The 18,653-nt window shown below is 46.6% G+C and overlaps 1 protein-coding gene across 1 annotated transcript in view; it reads right to left on the bottom strand.

The window, feature by feature from the left end:
* Nucleotides 1-8,700: 8,700 nt before the first annotated feature.
* cand1 (cullin-associated and neddylation-dissociated 1) overlaps nt 8,701-18,653 on the bottom strand; it is a 31,793-nt gene continuing 21,840 nt past the window's right edge. Inside the window, exons 8-15 of the mRNA XM_076269416.1 lie at nt 17,502-17,794; nt 15,553-15,694; nt 13,119-14,612; nt 12,750-12,845; nt 12,470-12,639; nt 11,593-11,757; nt 11,270-11,377; nt 8,701-10,895 (exon numbers count right to left, since the gene is read on the bottom strand). Of these exons, the coding sequence (XP_076125531.1) occupies nt 10,671-10,895; nt 11,270-11,377; nt 11,593-11,757; nt 12,470-12,639; nt 12,750-12,845; nt 13,119-14,612; nt 15,553-15,694; nt 17,502-17,794 (2,693 nt within the window). The 3' untranslated portion in view covers nt 8,701-10,670. The remainder of the gene's footprint in view (nt 10,896-11,269; nt 11,378-11,592; nt 11,758-12,469; nt 12,640-12,749; nt 12,846-13,118; nt 14,613-15,552; nt 15,695-17,501; nt 17,795-18,653) is intronic.

Genomic DNA, 18,653 nt, shown 5'->3' with positions numbered 1-18,653 from the left:
CTTACTAGGAGCATGGACCTACACACACCCACACACACACACAGAGAAACACACAGCGCAAACCTCTTACTAGGAGCATGGACCTACACACACCCACACACACACACAGAGAAACACACAAAGGAAGACACAGACGAGAACAAGATGCAGAAAGAAAGAGAGAGAGAGAGAGAGAGAGAGAGAGAGAGAGAGAGAGAGAGAGAGAGAGAAAGCACAATACACCAAACCCTTTTTATTGGCACTTCTCTGAAAAATGACACTGTACTTTGTTACTCTGTTTCATGTGGTACAAATGTATCAGGAAAAGAGCTGAGACTTATTGCTAAATCTGGGCCCTGGTGGTTGCCCAGCAGGTTATGCAGAGTAGGTTAATTTTTACATTTACTGCAATGGCACGGTCATGACTCCTAACATTAAACCACTCAGGTGGCACACAGAACGTTTACGTTGGCTACCTCAACCTACATCCCCCCGGGGACACAAGTGGGTGTGCTGCTCTTTACTGCACGAACACACACACAACCACACACACACACACACACACACACACACGGATGTACATGCAAACAAGTAGCCAAATCACACACATGCACATACATACACACACACACACACACACACACACACACACACACACAAACACAAGCAGTCTTTGCGAGGGTTGTAGCGCACAGAATATGTGTATTATAAACAAGCTATGATAAGCACAAGCTTCACTTAATCAGATTTCATTGATATGACATAAATGGTCGGCAAAAACAGTATGTCCCTGAATGAGAACCCGCTACTCAATTAGCGTGCCACTTTAGGACCATTTGATTTAGCCTCGGGAAAACCACTTCTCTTGGTAGCGTCACAGCCTCATTACAGTAAAACCCACTGGTTGACTGACTGATTGAATACCTGGACTCCGGCTGCTGATGGTTGATGGCTGGAAGTCTGACGTCTGAGACGTCCTTCACAAGCTGTCGGGTCGGGAACCCTCTTGACCTCTTGACCTTATTTAGGGTGTTCCTCACACATGGAAGGCTCCTCAAGCTCAGGACCTCCTCTGCGTCCTCCCGGTCCACCTCTCCGACACTGGCCAGGCCCCGCAGCACATCCTTAGAGACGTGGAGACACACAAAACTTCAGCACATCCTTAGAGACGTGGAGACACATTAAAACCGCAGCACATCCTTAGAGACGTGGAGACACACAAAACTTCAGCACATCCTTAGAGACGTGGAGACACACAAAACTTCAGCACATCCTTAGAGACGTGGAGACACATTAAAACTTCAGCACATCCTTAGAGACGTGGAGACACATTAAAACTTCAGCACATCCTTAGAGACGTGGAGACACACAAAACTTCAGCACATCCTTAGAGACGTGGAGACACACAAAACTTCAACATATCCTTAGAGACGTGGAGACACATTAAAACTTCAGCACATCCTTAGAGACGTGGAGACACACAAAACTTCAGCACATCCTTAGAGACGTGGAGACACATTAAAACTTCAGCACATCCTTAGAGACGTGGAGACACATTAAAACTTCAGCACATCCTTAGACGTAGAGACACACAAAACTTCAGCACATCCTTAGAGACGTGGAGACACAAAAAACTTCAGCACATCCTTAGAGACGTGGAGACACACAAAACTTCAGCACATCCTTAGAGACGTGGAGACACACAAAACCTCAGCACATCCTTAGAGACGTGGAGACACATTAAAACTTCAGCACATCCTTAGAGACGTGGAGACACATTAAAACTTCAGCACATCCTTAGACGTAGAGACACACAAACCTTCAGCACATCCTTAGAGACGTGGAGACACATTAAAACTTCAGCACATCCTTAGAGACATGGAGACACATTAAAACTTCAGCACATCCTTAGAGATGTGGAGACACACAAAACTTCAGCACATCCTTAGAGACATGGAGACACATTAAAACTTCAGCACATCCTTAGAGACGTGGAGACACACAAAACTTCAGCACATCCTTAGAGACGTGGAGACACATTAAAACTTCAGCACATCCTTAGAGACGTGGAGACAAATTAAAACTTCAGCACATCCTTAGAGACGTGGAGACACATTAAAACTTCAGCACATCCTTAGAGACGTGGAGACACACAAAACTTCAGCACATCCTTAGACGTGGAGACACATTAAAACTTCAGCACATCCTTAGACGTGGAGACACATTAAAACTTCAGCACATCCTTAGACATGGAGACACATTAAAACTTCAGCACATCCTTAGACGTGGAGACACATTAAAACTTCAGCAAAAAGATCGACAGAAATAAACAACTTCTGTGAACCCTGAGACATCATTCATAGTTTTGACATTAACTACAATACACTGGTTATGTAGACTGAAGATTAGCACGGAAAGTAGTGTTCCATTAAACTTGTTGCCTGAGAGGGAAGGGGAGACATCAGCATTCACAAGGAAACTGAGAGTTCTTCATTTGCATCAAACAGAATGCAGACAACCAGTATTTGAGGAAATAGAATAAATCTCAGCAATTTGGTGCCATGGCCATGACAAAACCTTTACAAAACAAACAAAACAAGTTAAAGATTTTGTAATATTCCGCCTAAATCCTCTCTGTTGTCCATAATTTCAGCCCTTTTTTGCACAAACCAAGCCAATTAAAGCACTGGTGTAATCACACTATTGTTCCACTAGCTATCCCACAATCATCTGTCTTTTCATCCAAACAGTTGCTGTGGTTTTCCACCACAGGCTTCAAAAACATAAGCTTTAAAGCATAAGCAGCACTGAAAGCAATTCCACAGCACTGAAGATGTCAGAGGAACATTAGGGGAACATTATGGTGTGCAACCATCCATCTCTTGGACCTTGGATTTTTAGACCGAATGCCTATACAGCAAATAAAAATGACCAATGTCCAATGACAATATTACATACAGTACATTGTCCTACTGTCAATGAATATGCTGGAGACCCTCCACTATCGACTCACTGGATCAGTACCTTGTGTGGTGGCAGGGAGACTGGCTCTGAGTAGCAGGAGGGCACAGGGGAGACCTCTCGACAGGGAGACTGGAGTCTCCTCATTCTGCCACACAGCATCCTCAGCCGGTCCAGCTGAAGAGGTCTGAGACAGGAGATGATCCTTACAGACAGACTCTGTGAAGGTGATTTCATGAGCCCCTGGTCCTGCTCCCGCAAGCCTTTGTGCATACAGTGCAGTATTTTTCATCAGGTATGGGGATTTCTTTAGAACATATGATCATATGTTTTGCACCGAATCTCCCTGCAAATTGAGCAACAGGGAGTCATACAATGGACTATCACAGATATAGTTGCATGGCCGTCCAAAATTCTGTCTTCCCCTGGAAGAGATGTGTAATTATTATATTATATAGGACATACTCTAAAATTAGATTGTTTACAAATGAAAGCACACTCTCAGTGGAAAAGTAGTATAAATGTTAAATGTCAAGGTGAGGAACCAGTGGTCTTCTGTGTACACAAATCTGATTGTATTATTTGTTGTTATTGTTTATGCTAACAGAATGAAACTGACCCTGTTATGAGCGATTATATCAGTTATAGCAATAACAGCCTCACCTTGGCAGTGTTGTAAACAAATATGCACTGAAGGTGCCCAGGGATTTGAGAAGAGTTGGGAAGAAAGTTTGTTAACAAGCTCAGGCTGCAGATAATTACTTTTTGGAGAAAAGTTTCTAAAACACTTCCACTTTTCCAACATTATGAATTCATAGGAAAAGATAATTACAACAACGCCCCTACAACACTTTAACCTGTATGACTATGTGTGCGCGTGTATGCCTGAATAGGGAGGTTAATTACTCATGTCAGGGGCAGTCTGCACCCTTCGCTTCAAAAGAGCATCCACAAATACCAGGGCCGTTTTTATTTTACAAGGTATACTCAAGCCCTGTGTGTTGCATCATGCGTCAGCAGAGCTCTCTTGTCTTTTCAGCCAGTCCCACCCAACAGGGCACTGGCCCATCTGGCTCTCATGTTTGCTTGAATAGAACAACCTCTGAGAATACTGGTCCCTTGGAGCACCATGAAAGACTTTTTTAAAGTCCCTTGAAACACCAGTCGTATACATTCCGATATTAATTACGAGTAAAGATATTTTTCTCTCTCTTTCTCTCTCTCTCGCTCTGTCCTAAGTAGATTCTTTCATTTAGAGCAGAAACGGATTTAAATAATTCCATTATAGTAGGAAATCGATTTGCATATAAATAAGTGCTCAGTAAGGAAAGAATATATTTTTCAACCATCACATGTGCGATTTAACTGGGTAGGATCCAGAGAGAAGTGTCTAAATCAGGAAACTGTTGATTGATTGCTAATCGGGGCAAGAAAACCGCATTCAAATAAGCTTGGATTTCACCCTCTCATTGGCACCACACGAGAATCTATTCACCACCCAGACTCAAGACGCAATCTCTCTTCCAAACGCATAGACAAACAAGACAGTGGAACAGAACAGGGTGGGTTTGATTTTGCCATTGACAAAGTGCTGCCTGGATCTGGTTGGACACTACATGGACAACAACCCTGTTGTTCAGCACATTTAACTGGTTGGACACAACCCTGTTGTTCAGCACCATTTAACTGGGTGACTCCTGTGTCTACACATAAATAAGATTAAGTTCTGAAGTCAAACAAAACAAACTAACAAACGCTAAATGATGCCATTTTACCAAGCACTTGCATTATTACTAGTCATTGGATAAACAACTTCATCCACTGGCTCTCAGTAAACTGTATAAGGTCTACTCTTTCATGTTTTGTATCTTTCATCAATACAGTATGTGTGCTCCCTGGGGAAAGAACAAGCATGACCTCATTATTGTCTGGTGTTTTCTCGATTAGCTTAGCTTAGGAAAGCAATGAGAACAGTTGCAAAGTCATAACAAAATCAAGCAGAAAAGGATAATGGCCATACCTGTGTCCAAAGCACCATGCTGGACAGTTTGGGAAATTCACAGAGGAGGCCTGGGCTGGCCAACTGGACCTGACAGAGTGTGTGCCGATAAAGTATAGGCTAACCGGTCTGCCTGTCAGAGACCATGCAACTGGACCAATCTAATGCTGAATCACCAGAGCAGGCCATTGGCTGATTGGCTGCCAAGTTTCTTTGCCGTTTCGCCACCTTTTTTTTCATCTTAAGACCTCACACAGAGATTGAATTCCTCAAATTAACCCTTCACATCCAAACACACACACACACACACACAGAGACACTTCGGCCTCCCGCACAGAAATGCTTCTTCGTTTGTGCAATAATCTGTTAATGAGAAGCCAGCTCACTTGTGCATTAAGAGCTATGAGGGAGGCCTATGAGTGCTGTGTTATTGGCAAGCTTAGTGCTAAGCCACACTCCTAACCAAGACATTAAAACAGTTTTCTATAATGGCTGTCAGTCAGGTGGAAGGAGGAAAAGGGCCACCTTGCCTTCAGGCAAACGTGTGTGTATGAGGAAACCAGAGGGAGACTGGATAATTTGAGCCTTGTGGTTAGCATAGCTGGCTAGGCTAGTCTAGGTTACCATCTGGTGTGAATACTGATTTCTTTGTGGGAGGGGCAATACATCCATTCTCACGGACCTGCCAAACACCATCCAACACATTCCACCCATGGTAATAATTAGCCCATTTCACAAAATGAGGCCGCTGTGTAAATCAACTTCCTGTGGAAAAGAAGTCCACAGGAAAGACAGAAACAGGAAGACGTTTTACATTAACATTAATGAGGCCGGACACCTGGACACTGTGAAATTGGTCTATTACCCTCTCTGGGTTTTGGGATTAGTCCCAACACAGGTTCACCTGGGAGTAGGGATTACCTAGCCTGGCGGGACATCCTATATCATTGACATGTATAGTCTGGCATCGAACCATTCACCTCGCTTAATCCAAGGGGCGGGCAGAGAATTGTCTTTCAAACTGCCTAGGCATGCAATAGGCCAGCGCTACGACCATATCCGTATCCGGTCAGCAAAACGGCAAATACATCCTTCTTCGAAAGGAATGACTTAAGTGCATTGTGTTGCTCAACTTTCAAAGAAAAGTCCAACTTCTCCAAAGTTGACGCCAACGCCGATTCAAACAACCGCTTTTCGTTCGCCATAGCCACCTTCCTTGTTCACCGTCGCAGGATTGTCGTTATCCTGTTAATCCCGCTTTAAGACTCTCTAACAAAATAGAGCGCTGTGATTGGATGAGGTCCACGGCGTCAGCCAATCGAAATTCCTATGGTTCGATACTAGACGTACAGGCTGAGCAAATTAATTTGCTGCCGCTAGGGTGCGTCTAGATTTCTAGGCTAGGGATTACCAACAATGCGCCAAACTTCAGTCATAAAACAAGAACAGAAATATCCCTGTTGAGATGTTATAAGCAGCACTGTCTGTTTCTGCATCTAGATCCCAAGTGTTGTCCAAAAGCTGTTTGAAATGTTGACATTGCCCAAATGCTGGTGTGGTAAAATGGCATGGAACACAGCTCATAACTATATTCCCTAACCCTAACACCAACCAACCCACCCACACCTCAGGCTTAACTCTAACCCTAACACCTAACCCTAACCTTAGAAATGTAGGAATATAGGGCTGTTGGACCATTGCGCTGGGAACAGGGCTGACCCCTTCAAACACATGCAAGAAAAAGAGTTAATGGCTATTTAGGCCTATATGCTGGCAACAAGAACACAAACATATTGAAGGCTCAGGTTTTCACCGCAGGCCTGTCTGAACTAATGATCACCGGTGCCATCCTAAACCTCCAGGTGAATTAGGCCTACAACTGCGCAAATTAGCCGCTAACATAATTACCGTGACTCATTAGCAAAAATCACAGGAGCCGTTTTCATTAAACTGCGACAAATGTACCAATTTAGTTCACTTCGCCGGGCAAATCCAGGCATACCCTCCATTAAGATGCTGTAGCCTTCTGCAGCAGAATGCCCAATCCTTCGTCCTCTTACATTGTATCTGCTGCTTGGCCAAAAATACAAATTGGTCTGGCCTTTTCAGCATTTATTGATCAATTCAGTGACCTTTACTGTGCAGCTTATAGTTCTCCACTGATTAATAGTCAAGTCTTATTTGCCGTGTTACCTTGTCCTTTCAGGGTACATAGGGATGTCAGCTTCAATATGTCTCTTCATACTGTAGGCCTAGTTGTGGACATGGGCGAACTGCCATCGATTCCAGCTGTCAGGTGTTTGCAACACAGAACAAGCCAAAACGCGGATGTTACAATAAGCATTTTGCATTGTGCTACATCAAACTAGAAAGTCTTTATCTTGGTATCTTAAGGACATTTGAACAAAAACAACCTATTCAAGCTGATTTCACAGCTGGAATGTTCACAGACGCATACAAACCTTTCTATTATTTAAGCTAGACCATCTTGGGCAATATTTATTTTACATTTTTGTAACAGACGTTTGCTCTGCTGTATGTTTGTATGCATGCATTACACACACACACACACACAATTACACACAAGCATGCACACACACACACACACACACAAATACAAACACATGCACGCTGCACGCACACTTGCATGCACATGCACACACACACACAAATACAAACTCGCAGGGGAAGCTTATATTTTAACCATTTGGCAGATGTTTCATATCTAAAGAGACCTACCAGTACAGCACACAGGGATGACAGAATGTATGGGGACAGAGAGCAAACATTTCATGTCAGTATCGAGCAGCTTGTGCTTGTGTAGTGTGTGTCCCTACCGGTTGTTGTGTGTCCTTCCCCAGTGAAGGTTGTGCTTGTGTAGTGTGTGTCCCTCCCCAGTGAAGGCTGTGTAGTGTGTCCCTACCCAGTGAAGGTTGTTTTGTGTGTCCTTCCCCAGTGAAGGTTGTGCTTGTGTAGTGTGTCCCTCCCCAGTGAAGGTTGTGTAGTGTGTCCCTACCCAGTGAAGGTTGTTTTGTGTGTCCTTCCCCAATGAAGGTTGTGCTTGTGTAGTGTGTGTCCCTCCCCAGTGAAGGTTGGTTTCATCAGTTTGGCTCAAAGGCAAACAGAAACTGACTAGTCTGACATTTACAGGGGTGCAGTCGGACGACGAAGGGCAATAAAAAGACCTTCACTTCAGCTGACCACTTCGGAGACCTGTAGCTTATTTTCTTGTCTTTCTAGCTCAACTGATTAACGATGGATTTGAGGAATTATTTGATCCTGAAGTACTACACGACAATTATTATTTTATTTCTAGGTATATCACCCCTTTATTGAGGTCAGTGAGGAAAGTGACAGGAAGCAAGTGAGAGATGGGTGGGATCGGAAGTGTGTGTATGTCGGAGAGAGAGATAGGGTGTGACTGGGAAATGACCCAGGTCAGGAAGAGCCTGAAGGACATGCAACAGATTAAGATAATACATTTAGAAAAGTAATTGTGTATGTATTAGACTGTCCTGCTTTACGCACACACAAAAATGTGACAGAAACAAGCTTTACTTCCATAGTCACATCAGCCTACTACATTATTAATAAAAGTAAAAAAAAAAAAAAACTTTTTTACATGTTTTAATAGATATTTAATGGTTCAATTTGACTCATCTGGCCAACTAACTGTTATGATGTGCAGGAACTTTCATCTGCAATGTGCATTCTATTTGGTGTTTATGTTTAAGACAAAGAACATAAATGAGAAGTTGAACGCAGGCAGAAATGGACCTTTTATTTCAGCAAATCTCCCAGGTGGAGCAGATAGAAGCCACCCAGCACCTACGAGTAGGATACACAAACGCGCACACGCACACACACACACACACATATCAACTGATTACACGCAAGCACGCGCACACACACACACAGCCCCGAACAGGGTGCCAGGAGGTTGCTGCCGGTAGCAATGTTGCCCCTTCTCTGTTGAGCCTCTCTTCACAGTAACAGGAATGACTGTGCCATCCATCAGATGCAAGAAACAGTCTTTTTTCGCATTTTTGTTTTTATTTTTCTCTTATTTTTTTCTTTATTTCCCAACAAACAGAAGTCCTCAAAAACGTGTTTTGCAAACCATCAAAGTTCTTATCTAAAGTGATTTAAAGTTGGTGGATACAGATGGCTCCCCCTAGAGGAGAGGCAAAGGAATGCAGAAAGGGAGACCAAAAAGAAAGAGGAATATTATCCAGAGGAAAATAGATGAAGGAATTGGTCGATGCAGTTGAAGTATTTTTTTCCCCCAAAACAGTTCAGCACTGAAACAGAACAGTTGCAGAACCTCTAACAGTGGATGAGAGACAAAATAAAACAAAGAGGGGAAAAAAAACACCTGCCAACTGTAAATCACTTGCTTCACATACGTACAGCTCAGGTCCTCTGGTAGGTTTCAAGGGCCCAGTCATGTAATCAATATCAAATTGCTGCTCTTGTTGCTGGAGCCTGGGCAAAAGTCCTGGTTTACAAGTATCCAGAAGTTTTCATATTAAGTGCTTTTACCTTCCCAGATTACACAGATGCGACCACTGCGCAACAACCATAGCATTCAGGTGAGAGAAAAAAGAAAAAGAGAAGAATGAATTCACTGGCTCGCTCACACATACTTGCTCTGATACACACACTCTTGGTTGGGAGTATGCAAGACAAATGAAATCAATATGACTGGTGGGTGACAATGCAAAGATTTTACAAAAAAAAGAAAAAAGAAAAAATAACTCTAAATCTATCTGGTCTGGCATAAAACATGGCAACAAAACAAAACCAAATCAACAGATCAAGGTGGTCAATGTAGCGGAATGCGGAAAGGAATACTCTGTGTTAAGAAACAAACAAACAAAACAACAAAAACAACACATGGTCCTGCTATCTTGGTGCCTGGAAATGAACAAACGTTGCGCATGAGGTTTCCTAAGTCTGGTCTGAATCCACACAGGTGAAATAAGTTCCCAGTCCAAAAGGCACCAATCCTCTACTGGGCCTTTCTCAATCCGTCCCCCACCTCCAGGGTATGTACAACCAGCCCGACTCAAGCTCCTCCAACAGCCACTACTGCAGGCTGGGGGTGGGGGCTTCTTGGTCCTTTTTGGAAGTTACTGGTCAAAGAAAAAAAAAAAGATGGACCCAAACTGTTGGGAAAATAAGCGAGGGGAGAAATGGAAGCAGTGGAAAGGAACGACGAACGGCCGAGTCGTTTGTGGTCTTCCTCCATTGTTCACAAAGCAATAAGACAAAAAACTAGAAAGGCTTTGAGAAGCTTGGTGAGGAGCTTTTTGTATTTTCAGGTGTTTTGTTTATTTATGTTTTTAGTCTTTTTTCTCACTTTTTTTTCTTTTTCTTATTTTTCTTGTTTCCTCCTGTAACGGCTGAATCAGTGCAATGCATGGAACAATAAAAGGCTTCTCCTTTCATGGAGGTGTGTATTTCTTTCAAGTTCTGTCTTTTTTTTTTTCTTCTCTTAAATGCAATTTAATCTTGTGGGGAAAACGACAAGGACGAAGAAAAAGAGGAGCACATCGTTGTCATGGGGGGGGGGGGGGGGGGGGGGGGGGGGATTTCATATTTCATTAAGTCAGTTTTGTCTTCGTCACCATCATTAACACCATTGCCTCGGGTCTCACGTGTATGGTGTGGTGTTTCTTTACTTTCTCTTTTTTTTTGTTTTGTTGCTCCATGTGGGTTTTTTGGGTGCTTAGCTGGTGTCCATGGACTCCATGTTGGCGGAGGTGGAGTCGCGCTGGATGCTGTCGAAGATGGCGGCGAGTTCCGGGTTGGCGCTGATCTGCGACTGGAACTCGCTCATCAGCGGGCTCTTCTCCGCCTCGGGGATGGTCAGCAGGGCCGCCACCGCCCGCATCGCCGAGCGCTTCAGCTCGTCCTGCTTCTCAAACTCCTGCTTGACTGAGTTCGCCTTCACCTGGGGACAGGGAGAGGGGGGGATGGAGACCGACGAGAGAGGAAAAGAAGATATAGAGTGATTAGAATGGAGGAAAAGAACAGAGTGGTCAGAATGGAGGTCCTTTTCAAGGAACCAAGTATTGTGCTTGTTTTGGTTACACCACGACAACTAATCATCAAGTATTGTGCCAGCATGTCCAAACGTGTCTTATTTGTGCGTGTTTGCCGGTGTGTGTGCGTGTGTATGTATGGGAAGGTATGTGTATGTGCATTACCCTTCTGTGCTGACAATGTAATTGGGAATAAAATTTACTTTGGTGCACTGTACGTGTGTACACATGTGCGCTGAGTGTGTGTGTGTGTGTGTGTGTGTGTGTGTGTGTGTGTGTGTACCTTGGTGGTGCAGGTGGCTCGGAGTGGCTCCACCAGTCTGTCGAGCCTCTGCAGCACAGCACTGGGACACAGGGAGGACAGCCTTGCCAGCATCAGGAACGTCAGCATCTGGAGAAAGCACACACACACTTGAAGGTATACCAAACAAAACTTTCTCACTCACCACACTCATTAACAGAAATACTTACTAGACCAAACATACACAAACACTGTACACAACCTGAATCACAACAAACAAACAAACACACACACACACACACGCACGCACGCACACCATACATACACTATGCAAAGACTAAAAGGGTGTCCCGTCAGCTTCCCACCTTGATGTCGTAATGGTCCTTGAGCCCGTCCTCCACATGATTGAGGAACTCGAAGATGTCCAGTCGGTCCAGGCAACTGTCCAGCAGTGTGTACATACACTCGAACGCTGCCTTTCTGATGTCCAGCCCGTCGTCCACGGTGTGCTTGAACGGACCCATCTCCACCTGAGTAACAAAGGGCAAGTGTGTTGGACATAAAGATTAAAGGTGCCATGTGTAATATCCGCCAAAAAATCAATTCATACTCCACATTCCATAAAAGATGGAGGCAGTATACAGTATAGTATAAGTGAGTTGGTCTACCCTAGAGTAACAACCGAGAAACGTGTATTGCAGTTTGGCTGGCGGTTATGTTGCCCGCATACCGCCTCCCATGGCCGAAGCTGGTATTATGACACCTGTCGGGCTGTGGCTAGTAATTTAGCATGCCAATTCTGGTTGATATCTCTGCAACACTATACCTTGCCATTTTTTTAATGACATCATCGCCCTTATTTCTTCTCATTCTTTTGATGTGTGTAGCTCATTTTTTGGATAGTTTTACCTCATTTCTTACACATGGCACCTTTAAGCTTAAAAAAAAAAAAAAGTATAATTTTTTTTTATGCCTGTTTTTTTTTTAAGCCAAGTCATCACCAGAAAGACAGAAATGGAGCTGATGTATAAGTATACGTGTGAACCACAGTAAATAACAAGACAAGATTCTGCCATTAATACACAGTGTTTAGGTGACTTTGCTGATGCAGTGTGTGTACCCAATGGAACTACTGAGCGTGTTTTTGCTACATTTTAGCATTTTATGTTACATTTAAATGTAAAATGCTTGTGATTGTTTGTAATTGTGTGTGTGTGTGTGTGTGTATGTGTTCGGTATTACCTCTCTGATGAGCTCCTTGCGCACTTTGGTTTCATTGTACAGGTGGGGCAGCACTGTGTCCAACAGGTCTCGGATCAGTGACGGCTTATTGTGAGCGGCCGAGTTGAACGTCACTAGAGCGACCCTTCGCACGTTAAGATCCGGGTCTTCCAACGTCTTCAAGAAGTCACCTTCATTACAAAACAAAACCATCTTTGAGAGGAGTAGGAAGGTGTATTCATATCTGGTAGAGGTAGTATAGTGCATTGGATAAGAGATTAAATAGGTGAATAACAGATACCTATACAGTTTTTCAGTAGGGGGTCGATGGTCTGTGGGTGATCTGAGATGGTGAACTTGACGGCTGTCACGACAGAACTTCTAGCATATGAGGATCCTGAAAAAGAGATGCACAGTTACTCACCATTTCATTGATACAGTATTAATAGTCTGAAAAAATAGCACATTTAAGGGTTTAAAGGTCCAGTATGTGGCTTTTTGTTGACACAAATTCAAGTCCAGATAAAAATTTTGAAAACAAATACATTTTTGTTTAGTCAAAATAGCTTTTGATTGCTCTCCACTTTACATGTTTCAGTAGCGCTAAGTGTATGTGTGTGTGTGTGTGTGTGTGTGTGTGTGTGTGTGTGTATGTGTGTAGGAGACTCACCGGACAGCAGGTAGCCCTTCAGGCGCGGCAGCAGCGTCTCGGGGTCGATGAGTGTGAGCTTGCCCAGGCACTCTGCCACCACATTGCGCGTGCCCTCTTCAGTGCACTCGCAGTGCGTGAGCAGCAGTGACCAGACACTCTCCACGTACGGCCTCAAGCCCGCCACCGCCGCCGAGCTGATGATCTCCTTCAGCGAGTGCAGCAACAGGTACTGACGCTTGGGCTGACTGGTGATCTCCTGCAGCACGAAGGGCAGGTACTCGGGCAGGTTGCCCACGGCGATGCTCCCCAGCGCGTACGACGCCGCCGACTTGACCTCCTCGCTGGTCGAGCCGAACGCGTCCAGGATGACGGCCTTGAGCTCGGGCTGGCCGCTGAGGTCCAGGTGGTGGCCCACCTCGCCCAGCGCCAGCAGCGCCAGCAGACGGATCGAGTCGGTCGAGCGTGAGTTCTTGACGTCCTGGATGAACTGACCCACCACGGCGGGGCCCTCCTTGGGGCAGGCGCGGGTCAGGGCGGCCACGCACTTGGCGATGGAGTAGTAGGACTGCTTGTGGGCGAGCGCGGAGCTCTGCGCGTACACGGGGCCCGTGAGCATGCGCAGCAGGTCCATGTAGCCCAGGCTGGCCGTGCCGGTGCCCACCAGCGCCTGGAAGAAGTCCAGCATGGCGGCCAGAGCGCCGCCCTGGAGGAGCGGAGAGCGCACCAGCGCCATGAGCTCGGCCAGGATGGCGCCGCTGATCTTGGCCAGCGCCTCGGGGTGGACGCGGGCGAGGGTGGTCAGGAAGCTGATGGCCATCTGCGAGACGTGCATGTCGCTCTCGCTGATGAGCGCCGGCAGCTCGGCCAGGACGGCGTCGATCATGGCCGGCGTCACGCTGTCGCTGTAGCTCTGCACCAGGATGTCCAGCGCCGCCAGGGTGCCCAGCTTAAGCGCCCGCTGGTTCTTGCGCAGGAACGACGCCAGGATGGGCACGGCCTCGGCCAGCACGGGGCGCAGGTCGATGTGCAGAGGCGAGCCGGCGATCAGCGTCAGCGCCTTGACCGTGGTCAGCCGCGTGATCTCGTTCTTCAGACGCTCCAGGAAGATGAGCAGCGTGCCAGGCAGGTCGGCGCCGAGACTGTCGCCCAGGTTACAGATGATCTGACCCATGCACGAGATGGCGCGCTCCTTCACCTCCTGGTCAATGTCGGCCGCCTTGAGCCGCTTGATGGTGCAGGCGAACAGGTCGCCGATGTACGGCGTGGCGTCGAAGGCGTCCGGCGTCTCCAGCGGCCGGATGACCTTGACCAGCTGCTGGGTGACCAGCAGCGCCTCCGAGGTGATCTTGTAGAAGGGGTCGCCCACGCACGCCACCACTGGGGGCACCAGAGCCTGGACATGCGGGTGGAAGACGTGCGGCTGGTGGTTGCACAGGATCACGTACAGGCAGGACAGCGCGTCGATCTTCAGGTTGGACGAGCTGGACTTGTCGTTGAGGGAGAAGATGATTCCTAGGAGGGGGAAAGGGAGAAATAGAGAGAAGTTTGAGCATGTTAACTAATTGCTTCGTGTTTTGAGGGCCCTTCAATAACCATTTAGGGGCTGCACAGCGATAAAACAAAATCTAATTAAAAGCTCCATTTAATATATGCCAAACATTAAACACTGTCAATAAGTAAGATTACAGCTAATCATTATTCAACACAGGCTTTGGCGAGGATTCAGACTGGGCTCTTCAATTGTTTTGGCTTCTCCATAAATAACATGAACTGAGCGAAAATGAAACAATTGAACTGAGCATAATTCAACTGCAGTGTCAAAAGATGACAAGGAGTCTTATGATATATTTAATTCTAATATCTCTCTTTAGTTTTATTGAAGATGTTGTTTCATGGTTTGCCAAAACTGTTGCTTGAGGACCGTCAGCCCTGCTAGTCAGATCCTGTATGTGCATGCCTTGACACAGGGATGCCAAAGCTCGGGACTGTCAGGACCTGTTCCACCTGGGGATTCTCACAGAAGCTTATCAGACAGCTTATGCAACTGCACAACGCTTCAGGTCCTCTGTGGAATGTTTTAAAGGTCACTGCTCCTCCTTGGAGGCATCCGAGTCATTTTTGACAGGCACAGACAGACGGAGATTTTCATGGTGAGAAAAAACAGAGGGACTCCTTTACCTCGCGCTAGTGCAGACGAAAGGGTTGATGGAGCAGACATGAAGAGTAGGCTGGAGCTTGACACTGTGTGTGTGTGTGTGTGTGTGTGTGTGTGTGTGTGTGTGTGTGTGAGAGAGAGATGGAGGCAATGCCCTGAAGCAGAAGGGATGTTCTGAGTGAGCGCTGTATGCTGTCAACTGACAAGCTTATTGGAGAAAGTCAGCAAGTGCCTTTATGCATGAGAGCGAGAGAGACAGAGTGAGCGAGGTGTGTATGTGTGTGCGTGTGTGCATACCTGGGACCAGCACAGGGATGTGTTGCGTGAGCGCTCCGGGTAGCACATTGACGAGCTCAGTCAGCATGTTGAAGCAGCACTGGCGAGTCTTCACACTCTTCTCCTTCAGCTGTTTGTGCAAGGCCTTCACGATCATGGGCACCTACACACACACACACACACACACACACACATCAATACTTGGACACACACACATCAACCTATCTAATCCAGGGGAAACCAGTATATGGATGTACATGACTTCTTCCAATTGAATCTACTTTCGTATACTGTAGGTACATTTATACGAAATTAGCTCATGTACCATAAAACTTCAAATAAAAGCTGTCCTAAATACGTGCGTCCCACTAATAATAATAATAATAATAATATTCCGGAACAGTTTTGCAATTGAAAATGCAATTGTATTTGACAGAGGACAGATGTAGGTTTCTACTAGTAGGTGTGTGACAAGATCTCGTGCCACAAGATCTGGCCATATAAAAATGTCACGATATTTCTTGTCAAGGTAAAAATCCGTCTTGTGGAGAAGTATCCAGCTGTAGCTGGCATGACAGACGAGTCTGACTAAATTAGCATAGGAGATGCCCTAGCCACTTTTACTTTTTTGTGTAGCAGCATTTTGGGTACCTGCTGGAAACAATACCACTCAATTACACCTCTTCGAAGAGTGTGTCATCACTCCCTCCACATAGTTTTGTTTACTTTTCCTTCAACTCCAGTGAAGTGCCGAGCTACAGTAATAAGTGCCGAGCTACAGTAATAAGTGCCGAGCTACAGGAACACGCTAGCCACCAAGTGTGTGCCCCTTGCTCTGGTTTAGTTTCTCAATGGAGAACCATTTGTGTGAGAATAGGCTGTGTAGATTCAACACAGGTCCATTAATCTTGTAAACTTTATGTTTTTGAAGTCATCTGTGCAAGACTGAAATAAGCATAGTGGCAGCACGAATATCGGTTATGCATTCTATGGCATTATTGTTTCGAGCAGGTATCCAATATGCTGCTACACAAAAGTAAAAGTGGTGTGCATGGTGTGTGCATGGTGTGTGTATGCGTGCTTCCATGCATGTGTGTGTTGTGAACCCCCACTTGGTTCTGCAGCATGGAGAGTGATTTGTGTGTGTGTGCGTGTGTGTGTGTGTGTGTGTGTATGTGTGTGTTTGTGTGCGTTGCGTACCCCCACCTGGCTCTGCAGCATGGTGAGCGGGGTCTCTCCCTGCTCCATGGTGTGTGTGTGTGTGTGTGTGTGTGTGTGTGTGTGTGAGCGTGTGTGTGCGTGTGCGTGAGCGTGCGTACCCCCACCTGGCTCTGCAGCATGGTGAGCGGGATCTCTCCCTGCTCCATGGCGTGCGTGCGTGCGTGCGTGCGTGCGTGCGTGCGTGTCCCCACCTGGCTCTGCAGCATGGTGAGCGGGATCTCTCCCTGCTCCATGGCGTGTGTGTGTGTGTGTGTGTGTGTGTGTGTGTGTGTGTGTGTGTGTGTGTGTGTGTGTGTACCCCCACCTGGCTCTGCAGCATGGTGAGCGGGGTCTCTCCCTGCTCCATGGTGTGTGTGTGTGTGTGTGTGTGTGAGCGTGTGTGTGCGTGCGTGTGCGCGTGAGCGTGTGCGTGCGTGCGTGCGCGTACCCCCACCTGGCTCTGCAGCATGGTGAGCGGGGTCTCTCCCTGCTCCATGGCGTGTGTGTGTGTGTGTGTGTGTGTGTGTGTGCGTGCGTGTGCGTTGCGTACCCCCACCTGGCTCTGCAGCATGGTGAGCGGGATCTCTCCCTGCTCCATGGCGTGTGTGTGTGTGTGTGTGTGTGTGTGTGTGTGTGTGTGTGTGTGTGTGTGTGTGTGTGTGTGTGTGTGTGTGTGTGTGTGTGTGTGTGTGTGTGTGTGTGTGTGTGTGTGTGTGTGTGTGTGTGTGTGTGTGCGTTGCGTTGCGTTGCGTTGCGTTGCGTACCCCCACCTGGCTCTGCAGCATGGTGAGCGGGGTCTCTCCCTGCTCCATGGCGTCGGGGTCACACAGCCAGCTCTGGGCGGGCCGCGTCTGCTTGAGCAGCGACAGGTAGGCGTGGAACACGTCGGCCTTCACGTTCTCCTCGCGCTCCTTGAAGCGGGCGATGAGCGCCGGCGACACCGAGCGGTAGAACTCGGGCAGCATCTCGTGCCGCGTGCTCACCACCGCGTCCAGGCACTTGGCCGCTGCCCGACGCACCTTCCAGCTCATGTCGTCATCATCGCTGTACTCGTCGTCACTTCCTGTTTAGAACAGGAAGAGAACGGAAGAGAGGGTCGGTAGGGGTATGTCAACCAGCAAAGGAAATTCAACACACACACACACACACACACCTAGCTCAAGCTCTCGGAGGAAGAGCATGCTGGGTATAAGGAACATATACGAACGAACACACACACTCCTACGTCCTAAATACATAAATACATGTCCAGTGAACAGTGGGTTATTACCAACAACCAACTCGGATACAGCATAACAGACTGCAACCTCAGCCCCTTCCACACACACACACAAACACGTCCAAATCCACAAACACACACATTCTAGATATTGGCACCCATAACGATACACAATATCAACAGTGGCAATGCTTATAGTCTTATAAATCAGGCTGGCTTTCTAAGAGAACAGGACGAGAGAAGGGGAAACAGAAAGCCATTCTCAGAGTACTCCCAAGCTCCAACATTACCGTGCTAAAGAACAGTCAATAACCACTCTTGTGGGGCTCAATGCGGATGATTAGAATTCTGTTGCTGTGGCTGATGTTGTTGTTGTTCAGTGTTGGCGCGACGGGTGCCTTCAGGCCTAAAAAAATCAGTGTGTTTGGGGGGGGGGGGGGGGGGGGAAATGTGTTTGAGTGAGTCTTTGATCATTAGCTTAACAGGCAATGCGCTAACAGCAGCAGAGTGGCGGCTTCAATTCAGTAGGGCCTCTTCCCTGTCCAATCCCATTGAGTTCTAATTAAGAGAAGCTTCAAAATGGCGGCGCTGCCTAAACCTGTGTCTGTGTGTGTGTGTGTGTGTGTGTGTGGTGTGTGTGTGTGTGTTCACCGAATTTCTCCATGGGCTATGGATGTGGTCATGTATTTCTTAAAATGAAAGA

The sequence above is a fragment of the Alosa pseudoharengus genome, unplaced genomic scaffold, assembly GCF_046254945.1.
Source record: "Alosa pseudoharengus isolate Yale_2024_CS ecotype anadromous, Long Island Sound unplaced genomic scaffold, YU_APseudo_1.1 YU_APseudo_1.1_scf_51, whole genome shotgun sequence".
NCBI lineage: Eukaryota > Metazoa > Chordata > Actinopteri > Clupeiformes > Clupeidae > Alosa > Alosa pseudoharengus.
The sequence above is the reverse complement of the archived record's forward strand: the minus strand, read 5'-3'. Positions and strand labels throughout refer to the sequence as shown.